The sequence below is a fragment of the Coffea arabica genome, chromosome 6c, assembly GCF_036785885.1.
Source record: "Coffea arabica cultivar ET-39 chromosome 6c, Coffea Arabica ET-39 HiFi, whole genome shotgun sequence".
NCBI classification, from domain to species: domain Eukaryota; kingdom Viridiplantae; phylum Streptophyta; class Magnoliopsida; order Gentianales; family Rubiaceae; genus Coffea; species Coffea arabica.
In genome coordinates, this window is record NC_092320.1 from 54075070 (window position 1) to 54086381 (window position 11312).

At 36.2% G+C, this 11312-nt stretch overlaps 1 protein-coding gene across 8 annotated transcripts; it reads right to left on the bottom strand.

The window, feature by feature from the left end:
- Positions 1 to 573: 573 nt before the first annotated feature.
- LOC140008914 (uncharacterized) lies at positions 574 to 4230 on the bottom strand. 8 transcript variants are annotated; one of them, XM_072053900.1, is made up of 7 exons: positions 3936 to 4230; positions 3199 to 3348; positions 2895 to 2953; positions 2720 to 2809; positions 2458 to 2520; positions 2014 to 2348; positions 574 to 1471 (listed from the first exon to the last, which is right to left on the bottom strand). In XM_072053900.1, exons 2-6 carry the CDS (start codon positions 3246 to 3248, stop codon positions 2341 to 2343), a joined length of 270 nt encoding a protein of 89 aa, XP_071910001.1. In that variant the 5' UTR covers positions 3249 to 3348; positions 3936 to 4230; the 3' UTR covers positions 574 to 1471; positions 2014 to 2340. The 8 variants fall into 6 exon arrangements, with proteins under 8 accessions (XP_071910001.1, XP_071909995.1, XP_071909996.1 ...); XM_072053894.1 differs by having other exon boundaries at positions 2895 to 2999; XM_072053895.1 differs by having other exon boundaries at positions 3199 to 4230.
- Between the last annotated feature and the right edge of the window lie 7082 nt (positions 4231 to 11312).

Below are 11312 nucleotides of genomic sequence, written 5' to 3' on the forward strand. Positions count from 1 at the left end.
GCTCTTATGCTCTTATAGTTAATATAATTGAACGAATACTAACTATTCGTATATAAATGAAAAAAATTGTTCTCAATAGTACATTGTAACCTAACAATGGGAGTAGCTAACAGTTATCTACTATATAAAATTAGTACATCAATACCATCAAATTCATAAGCCACAGGGTTAAAAGGCTCAATTACATACATAGTACAAGTTTATCTCTAATGACAAGCAAATTATATATAACATCCGCAAGACTGGGAGATTTTTTTGCATACACCAACAATCCAAAATTGGTCATCCAAGACAGTTGTTACAACCCAACCAATTTCCTCAAATATCTAGCAAGGCACCATAAATGAAAATTTTTGCCTATGCAGCAACTATTTCGGGTCAAAAATAGTATCAGCATACCAATACTGAAAGCCTTCATCTGACTGGAGAAACATGTGGCACCATTTCTCACTATTTTCAAACTCTTTCATGTACGCAAGCCGATTCCAGGACCACAGTTCAACGGACTCATGTTTTGGGTAGCATTTGTCCCAAACCTTTAGCGCCGCTACACATCACTCATTTCATCTAGTGTTTTCCTCAATTTCGATCTATGACAACTTGCTAATGTTCTAATGTTGGTTGCTATGTCTTGTAGAGCTTCCCCGGTCTTTTGAGATTTATTACTCCTTGAACCATCGTAGGATGATGTCCCCAAACTCGATGCCGGACGTTTACCTGGCCTGCTAGCAACGAATTCGACACATTCATCCCAAAAATTAGTCATCCAAGACACAGTTGTCACAATCCAGCCAATTTAATCAAATATCTAGCAAGGCATTATAAATGAAAATTTTTGCCTATGCAGCAACTATTTCGAATCAAGAATAGTATCAACGTACTAATACTGGAAGCCTTCATCCAACTGGAGAAACATGTGGCACCACCTCTCACTATTTTCAAACTCTTTCATGTACGCAAGCTGTTTCCGGGACCACAGTTCAACGGGCTCATGTTTTGGGTAGCATTTGTCCCAAACCTTTAGCGCCTCTATACACCACTCATTTTGTCTAGTGTTTTCCTCAATTTTGATCTGTGACAACTTGCCAATGTTGGTTTCTGGGTCTCGTAGAGCTTCCCCGATCTTCTGAGACTTAGTGCTCCTTGAACCATCATAGGATGATATCCCCCGACTCGATACTGGATGTTTACTTGGCCTACTAGCAACGAATTCGACTTTTTCATCCCGAACTGGAGTATAAACATCCTCCCTCCAAAAGTCTAAGGTAGGTCCGTCTACCTTTGCCTTCCCCTTACGTCTTGATGCAATAGCTGTGGTCTTTTTGATAGACGACGGTGAGTGGTGGACATCACTCTGAGCAGATGATTGGGCATGCTTTCCTGTGGCTGATCGGCCCTCAAGAATGTCAATCAATTCATAGAAGCAACCGCAACTCTGGCCTTCTTTGAACCTTGCATAAAATTTATTTTCCTGCAATCCATGTGAAATGCCAGCTACTTCAATTGGACAAGCAGATACGGTTTATAGAACAAGCATTCTTGATATGTACTTACAAGCTGTTACTTCAAATAATAAATTACACATAGAATACTTTACCCCAAAGCAATATTGATATCGCAGCAGTAATGAAAGATATGTAGGCTAGCAATCAACCATGACCAGACCACCTTAAGTTATAATATTATTGTACCAACCTATTTGATAGATAATAATTTCAGTCACTCTCACAGTTACATTTAAATTGTAGCAGCAATCAAAGATTGATAAGGCAGCCTCCAAACATAAACAGGACACCTTAAAGTACACATCTATGATACCAACCCAGCGCAGCAGTAATGAAACACATAAAACGGCCATCAACTATTAAATAAGTCATAATTTCAGCGACCCTCAAGCAGTGACAAGGCTCAATATTTGGTTGCCTAGCACCAATTTAACAGGGCAACATATCCAGCAAAGCTTAAGAGCAATTTGGAATACAATTAATAGAGACATAGAAGAAGTTTACCCACTTTAGAGCGCTCCATTTTTTCTTCGTAGCCTAAAAGCACAGAAACTCCGAATTAAACCCAACTCCTATCTTTGCCGTTGACTAGGACATCCCCGATAAGCAAATGAAACACTTCCACTCGGCTTCTAGCTTATAGAATTTTGAACGATATTAGTCCCACCTCAAATTGACATGGCACTTGTCGTTCATGTGTAGACTCAGATGGTGCCAGTTTAAACTGTTCTTTTGGTGCTTGTCCCAAGCACCATTCCTGTGCCACTTTACAAGTGTCGCAACGAAAGATGCCTCAAGCGTAGGGTGATTTTTCTAATCGGCCACTTTAGAATCATCATTCATCTAATGCAATAAACATATATAATCCATAGTAAAGCACAGGCAGATTGTACAAGGAAACACAAAATTGAAAGTGGGTGCTGGTACTTCAAAGTAGGAACCATTTGCATACCTTTACGAAGTAGTTTCTCGCACAAGCACCCAAATCGTTTGAACTGCTCTCGGAATGTACTTGCTGGATTGCATGAAAGTGAAATATAAAAAATAGAACTGTAGTTAGGGGTTTAATAAGTAAAGAGAAATAGCCATTCAAATGTGTCAGCAATCCCAAATGCAAAATTTTTTGGTCAAAAGATTTTGAGATCATTAACGAATTGATAATAATTGAAAATAGTAGCAATCGAACCAGAATTTTATGTGGATGAGGGTCTTACCGCTGCTCATACGTACTCGACGGCGCTTATGTGGCATATAAATATGGATACGACGAAGAATGGAGGACCTAACAGTACCACACCGACTGGCTGCTTAAAAAAAAAAAAAAAACAGGGCAGCAATAATAAGCAAAATTTTATTGAGAAATGGCTCATAGTAAAACCTTTATCCTACCTGCAAACCTATTTCCCTTGCCTTTAATTGGACAGAGACAGCATTGGCAACATCGGGGACTGCATGTGCAAGTGAATTTCAGGCAACTTAGGATCCAAAATGCACCTATGCGGACACATATGCAACTTTTACATCCTGTATAATGAAGGCTTTTCTTCCTATATCTATACATATAATTTGAGTAAAGAAGCCTTCATCTCGATGAAAACACAATTGCTGATTTATTGTAAAAGGATAACTAGCTGATTTTGCAGTCTAACCAAATTTGGTAATAGGAAAAATAAAATGGATATGGAAACAATACCAAATAGAGTGTAATTCTCCATTCGTGCAAGTAAAGCAGCCACTCAACATTCCCCCCTTCAACCGTAAGTTCTTTCATCCACCCTTTTTGGTTCCTCGTCTAACACCCCATTCCCCTGAACTCACTGTCGAAAGAAGGCCTATTTTGTCTCTTTCTCTCCAAACAGCCATACACAATATCGATTGTAACCGTAACAACCAAGACCAATAAACATCATTAGTATATCAGAAGCCATAGACGACAAAGTGTATACCATAAAGACACTCACATACGTCGTAAAGAAGCATTCATTCATCTCCAGAATGTTCAAATTGGTTCATGGAGTAAATTGGTCTAATGGTCTAGGCAAAACATCTAAAAGTCTCTTTCAATTTTTCTTCGGGCTCAACAATATTGGTTCGCAACAACAGACTTGGGCAACGCATTCAAAGTGGTGCATTTTATTTTTTCAAAATTAAATAATTTTTCATAAATAAAAATGAGCTAAGAACTAGCTTGTGAAGGAAATTGATGTTACAAATACTGCTGTTAATTGATACGAAACAATTTGCATATGTTTCAAGGAGGAAAATTTTGCTCCGACAAGTTACCGAATACCGAACCCTAATTGATGACAAAAAAAGGACTCGAGCACTATACAATGCATTCGCTTCTTAACATAAAGCCAAACTGGAATGGATCAGCACAAAATTGAAAGAAAAAATCCCATGCTTGGTTGGCAGACTGGGGAAGCGTACCTTGAGGCGAAAAATTTGGAAGGCACACACACAACTAAATAAGAGTTAGGCGATGAAAGTCGGCGCCAGAAAAACCGTTGAGCGATGCTGAAACTTAATCGAAGCCAAAGTTGAAGGATACTTTAGATCCGTTCTTCTTGTAAGTGCAAGAATTTTTCACAACTTGCTGGTTACTTCCTTGGCAGAACAATTACAAAACCCACGTTTGGGATAGTGCTATGTCAGTGAGAGGTTGGTGGTGATGAAGAGAGGGAGTAAAGAAGAAAACAGAGAAAGACTAGACTTATTTGTCGGTTTCTCCCTGACGCAATACAATGGTTTGAAAAATGTATTGGTGTTTTACTGTTTTGGGATTGAAAAGTTGGGATGAATTATTTGGTCAAGAAAAGTCAATCATCATTTTGATTTTACTGTTCCAAAATATAAAAAACGAAATATTATCAGTCCAAGCACAACCTTAGTTTTCCAAGTTTTGGCCAACGCACTGGTTTGATTGTCAAGTTAACTTGCTTCTTGTCGATAGAGTGTTGCTTGCAGGGGTTAAAAATTGTGGGAGGTCAGAGAGGTTTTTGGTCAATGGCCACGGAAGAATTGTGAGCAAATAAGGGCGCAAGACACTCCGCCTTTTCTTTACTCCTCTGGATAATAATGAATCGATTTTAAAACTTAAACAATGACTGGCCCACAGCCATTGATTGAATCCTTTTTTTTTTTTTTTGTCGTAATGGCACATCTAGTCTAATTTAATCTACTCCTACTCCTATCCGGGAGAACCTACTCTATGGGATGGGCCAACTGAGTTGGGGGAATCTGACGAAAACTGAACCACTATCAGACCAGACGGGTGTACCACATACTCGTATGGATTTAAAACAAACCTCATATTAAGGCATATTAATGGGAGACAAGATTTGAACTCTTGACCTTCCATCTCACAATTAACTTACAAATTTAGGATGTGAAAAATTCACCAATTTGTTCACATGAACCCTTACTCCAATAAAATTGATACGGCAGAGTTGGTGGGTACTTTAAAAGCCCATAGTTGTTAAAATCAAATGTTTGGTTTTGGCATGTCCAAACAAAGTTTTGAAAACTTTATTTTCAGAGCTAAATTAGGCAAACCAAATATCCATTCCAAACAAATTCACTTTTTCTTCTAATCCACAAAAGCGTGCTTCTCAACAAGGGTTCGATTCTCGCCTTCAAGAAACTAAGCCTCCTACCATCACGTCTTCTCCCCATCTTTGCCTTGCTCTGAGCTTCCATTTTTACCGGTTCACCATGACAAATCGATTACACGAAGAGGAGGATGAAGACCCGGTGAGATAGTCCTTTAATCTCCCACCACCTCCGCACACTCTTATCTCTGGTCTTAACCCTCCTCCTGCAGACCCCTCCGACTCCATTTCTTCCCTGATAACTCCCCGCCGTCGTGTATCAACCTATTTTCCCACTTCCTATCTTCCCCCGGAATGCAGTCCGTAAGTCCTTTAATCTCATTTCCTAAATTTAAATTTAAATGCAGTAATTTTAGATTTAATTTTATCATTTTATGTAGATGAGAAATTGCTGTGGAATTTTTAAATTTTCCATTTATTTATATAATTTTGAAATCAAAATTAGGTGTTGATAGCAGCAGAGGAATCGCATGTTCTCCTCGGAATATTAAACAATAGCTTCCAAACCCTAGACTCGGTAAAAGACAGCATTTCTCACATTTTTGCTATTTTTTTCTGCTCCATATCCTTTGACATTGACGTAATTGATGCAAGGTAATATCAAACTAACATGGATTTTAGTTGTATATTTGCCTTTTTTGTGTTCATGTGAAGTTCTGTTGAATAAGGAATTTTAATATGTGGTATAGGTACAGAGGGTTGGATGAGGTAAAAACAAATTGTAATCAAAATCAATGTGAGTTAAGTGAAAAGGAGCCTTCTGATGGTAATAAAGGGCAGTGTTCCAGTGCGGTTTTTAACGTTTTAGATACAATGTTAAAGGACAGTTTAGATCGCTTGAAAACAATGTGGTCAGTGGTTTTTTATTTTCTGAAGTCGGGAACTTCTTGTCATGTTGAATTCAGATTTTCAGTTCTTTTATATTGTTTTGTAAATATTTAATGGGTACTGCTTGCTGATTTGGCTGTTCTTTCAGTATGTTTTTTATGATATTTAATATGGAGGTGAATGCATTGTATAGAGGATATCTTAGCTGTGTTAATGGTGCCATATAATGTAGCTAAAGTGTGTAGAAGGATTTTCCAGGGAGCGGTAGAGAGAGTTATACATACATGTTTCGCTTGGAGAACAGAGGAGTACTTGCAAACATAAGAAGTTACAGAAGAAAACTTCGTGTTTTTTCTTCCAAAAATTTCAGATTTTAAATTAGCTTTTTGGATACCAGTTAATGGTAGTTGCTCATTTGCCTTAATGTCTATCTGATACTGATTGTTGTTACCAACAGCTTGTATTAAGTTGCTTGTGTCTTCTCCACATACATCTTCATTTATGTTCTTTGAATATTCTTAGGAAAATCAGTCAAAATGAAGTACCTTCCTTACAGGATAGAAGATAATCAATACTTCGTTTCTTACAGGATAGAAGATAGACAAAGCATTAATGTGTATGGTATCTCTATTACTCTGATTTCTAGCTTCTGGTGTTTAACAATTTAGCAACTTTAATAGATTGTCAACCATGCTTCTATTTCTTTTTAGGCAATTATAAAATGTTGTTGCTGTGATGTTTAGTAAGAGGTAACTGGGATCCTGTTCTCTCTCTTCCGCTGTCTGTATCAGTTTACTTTAGCTGTTGTAATTATCTGCTACTTTAGGCAAATGTCCCCTTGAATACTTTACTAGTGACCTTTGAAATATAGTTTCTGAAGTGGCAGTGGTTGCCCTTTTTTAGTTTTTAATGTTTCCTCTCTTGGTAGCTTTTGTTGTTCTTTCAAAGGTGATTCTAAATTGTACTTTTGTTTTGCCAAATTGTATCAGGTTCCCTGTTTCAGTTTATGGAAGTGAATTATGCAATACTTGTTTGGAGTAATATTGAGCTTATAGTTTCTGTGTGTATGCCTTCTGTAACTGATGTTCCATAAGTTCCGCGGGCAAAGCATATCATGGGATGCTATAGGCAGTGAATGCTGTGACTTTGAAGTGAAATATAATCGAGATATAACTATAATTAGAGCTTTATGCTTGGAGGGTAATTTGGGGGTAGCTCTATCTCTTTGGTATACGATGATACAGAAAAGTGTTATTCCTGATATTATCACCCACAATTATCTAATAAACAGCTTCTGCAAAACTGGTAACTTGGATAAGGCAGAGTGGCTTATCAAAGAGGTTATTTAGGGGTCCTCCTCCCAATTGTGCAACTTACAACACTTTAATAAAGGGTTATTGTATTCAGAATGGTATTGAAAGGGCTTTAAATCTGTTTTCAACAATGGCCAACAGTGGTATTATCCCAAACAGAGTTACTTGTACATTACTGTACATGCTCTTTGTAAGAAAGGTCTGCTGGAGGATTCAAGAAAGCTTCTTATGGAAATATTAGGTGACACTCACCGTAAGGACACATCGAATTTGATAACATCGACTATATTAATGGGTGGGTCCTTTAACAATGGACATATAAATCAGGCTCTCACTTATTTGGATGGCATTTTTTGCAGGAGTCTCCCAGTTGATGCTGTTGCCTACAATGTTGTCATTCATGGATTCTGTTTGATCAGAGATATATCCATTGCTTATAAATATGTCTGCAAAATGTTTACGTGTGGTTTTCTTCCTGATATATTTTCTTCCAATACTCTTATTGGTGCTTTCTGTAAGGAAGGATGGACCACTGAGGCTTGTTATATCTACAATATTATGTCCAAAATGGGTGTTTGTCCTGATCAAATCTCTTACAAGATGATTATACAAGGGCTATGTTTTCATGACGATGCAACAAAAGCTAATCTGTTTCTTCATGCTATGTTAGATAACTCATTTTGCCTGAACCTCTCATTTGGAATGTCATAATTGATGGTTATGGGAGGTGTGGTAATATGCAAAAGGCATTATACATCAGGAATCAAATGATTGCCTTTGGATTAATGCCAAACACATTTACTTATAATGCCTTGATCCATGCACAGATAAAAAGTGGAAATATCATTGAGGCACTTTCTTTGAAGAAGGAGATGCTTCTAGATGGTTATTTTCCAGGCTTAATTACGTACATTCTCTTGTTGGGTGCCTCTTGCATTCTTGGTAACATTCATTCAGTGCTGCAGCTATATGATGAAATAATAAGAGGAGGTTATTACCCAGACACAATAACATACACTGAGCCAATTAAGTTTTGCTGTACACAAGGTTATACAGAGAAGGCAGAAGAACTCTTGGAAAAGTTACAGGCTTTGGATTTACAGGTTTTGGATTTACAGGTTGACCATGTTCCATATCTGATACTCATGAAAAAGTATTGCAAGATGATGGAGCTAGACAAAGCATTTGAACTTTATCAGAAGTGGTTATTCAGAAAGAGTTGAGAATACCTTTAGTATTGATCAATTGGTACTCTGGGCTGCAAAAATTTTTCTGATCAATACAGCTCCCTGCTGGCAGTACACTTCATGCATTACATTAATTCATTATCTGTTCAAAGGAAGGATGGTTGACATCTTCTGCAAGTTGATGATCTCCACTTGAAGGTTTGTACTTTGTGACCTCTCCTTATATTTCTGATATTTAAGATACCTCCTCTTCCATAATCTTTCATTGTAGTGCATTTGCACTTGATTTTCTCATAAAATTTGATAAGTTTTTAGTTGTATTGTTGACTGAGTATAAATTATTATTGGTTTCTTTTGGACTCATAAAATAACTTTGATTGCAGCTTCTGAATTTCAAGTTCCTTGACTCATATGCTTGCTTCTTATAGAAGTTGAAAGTTACTATAAACTGATTTTCTGTTATTTCATCTTCCAATAAAATATAGTAACTGATTTTCTGTTATTTCATCTTCCAATAAAATATACATAAAATAAAAAATTAAATCATAGGCCCCTTCGGTTTTCTAAATGAGGTCAAAATGCCATCGCTAACATATTTTTGTGTGGAATTCTGTTTGAATTCCAAATTTCCAAAGTTATAACTTCAATATTTAGTGCTTCAAAGGTGTGGCACTATGACAAAATTTGTTAATCGAAATAACATTTGCTGTTTCAAATAGTTGAAGTTTGTTTTTGACATGAAGAAATAGTTTTTTCCATGAACACAAGTGAAAAATAAACCAAAACAGAAGAAATTTCTTTCAACTGAAAAAGAAATTCATTCAAGTACAGATAATGTCTTTGATGAGTATAATGGCACTTAGTGGAATTAGAAAATTGGTTGCCAACTTGGAGTTACTGATGCAAAATCTTTCTGATGTGGAAGATCATTATTGGTTTAGTCCATCAGTTTCAATGCACAACAGAAATATGGATATTTGTTGAATAGAATTTACCATGAGTATGATTGAGTTATTCTTTTGAAGTCAGCCAACAGAGCTATTTGTGAATTTTGTCTTTAAATGGGTTAAGGCTGGAATTTAATGGAATTAGAAATCAGTTGCTGACTTAGAGTTATTGGTGTAAAATCTTTCTGATGCCGAAGATCATTGTTGGCTTAGTTCATAAGTTGCCATTTGGAATATATATTATCAATGTTATTGAACAATATACATTATTGATAGAAGGCATTTACTCATTTTAAATCAAAGAATCAGATCCTATCAACTGGTAATGTTTTAGGTACTAATAGGAGATAGGGTTAGACATACCTAGACTACTTTGGTCCTTGAATTGTCAGAATGTAATTGTGGACTTTTTAGTTGCCTTCAGGCATTGTATGAAGCTAATCGGAGAGACTAGCAGTTCTGTATTGCACCTTTGTGTGATTTCTCCATGTGGTCCAGTAGTGTTTAATCTGGATTTTCTTGACCACTTTTCTATTTGTATTGGTAAAGTTGGAGGTGTAGGATTCTGAAGATTTTGTTTTTGATGTAAATAATGATATATTGTGATAATTTCTTGCAAAATATTGCACAAGAAAGTAATTGATTTAGTAAAGAATGCATTTTTTGCAGTTTTTCTTGTCATGAATTTGAAGTCAGATACTTCATTTACATAAATTGAATATTTTTTAATAATTTCCACCATTGCAGATAGAGGTTCAATTATAAACCAGTAATAAATGGGCTGAATGACAAAATGGATGGGAAAGTTATAGTGCGAGAACTAATATTTAATCATTAAAGGCTTTTACTATCCATCCATTTTGCTTCTTTTTTCTTCCTTGCTCCCCTTCATATTTAGCTACCTTAGCAGATGAAATATCTCCTATCCCCCTCCTATCTTTTTGTTACGGCTTATTTGGTGTAACTTCCTCTTGTAAATTAATGTTATTCCACAAAACCATTTCTAAATTAGTTTTCAAATTATCCACATCCTCTTTATTCTCCCCATAACCTCCAATAGAACAAACTCCTTCGAGGAAGGAAAAGAATTTCCTGTCAAAAAAAAAATGAACATTTCACATCTATTTTATTGATTAAGGGTTCACACAGAGTTTGTCAGTACCATAGTTGGAATTTAGTACCCAGTTTCTTTTGATGCATCTGTCAGTCCATTGACTTGCGTTACATATATAGCTTTTTGAACATATTCTAGATAGCTAGACATTTTTGTTCATGGATCCAAATATGCACACTCTTCAAAGACAATTAGTCTTCCAGTTTTTCTTTGGGCGTCTGAGTTGCTAATTAAAGATGAACTAGAGCTGAAACCTGTAATTAACTCATTTTCATCTGAGAATAAGTGAAATTTGTACGGGATGGTGGATGAGATTAAAGCAAAGAAATGTAGAAGCAATCACATGTCAATTAGTAAAGAAAAATGAGATATGGTTTTCATTGATCAGGTGTTTTGATACCAATTATATGCTTATCCTTCCTAAGGATTTTGATTGATTAATCAAAAGTTGATGGATTGAATTAGCTGAACTGCACCGATTCAAAACAAAGTGGATTCTCAGACAATGATAAGTCGTAAAGAACCAATGGTTAACCAGGTTATGTATACTATTTGTATCACATCTACTAGATTTACTTTATCTTTTGTTCATGGATGATTAACAAGACAGCAATAACATTGTTGGTAATCGTGCTAGCCACCATGTGATTGTGGGTTAAAAGTGAAGCCATCCTTTGTGTAATTTTCTCGTTTGCTTGTGTACCCATTACATTTGTGCTAACCAACCTTGTAAACCACTGGTGAATGGATATTGAAAACTTATTTATGAGATCTTCCATATGATTGAGCTGCTCAGGTTCTTTATAT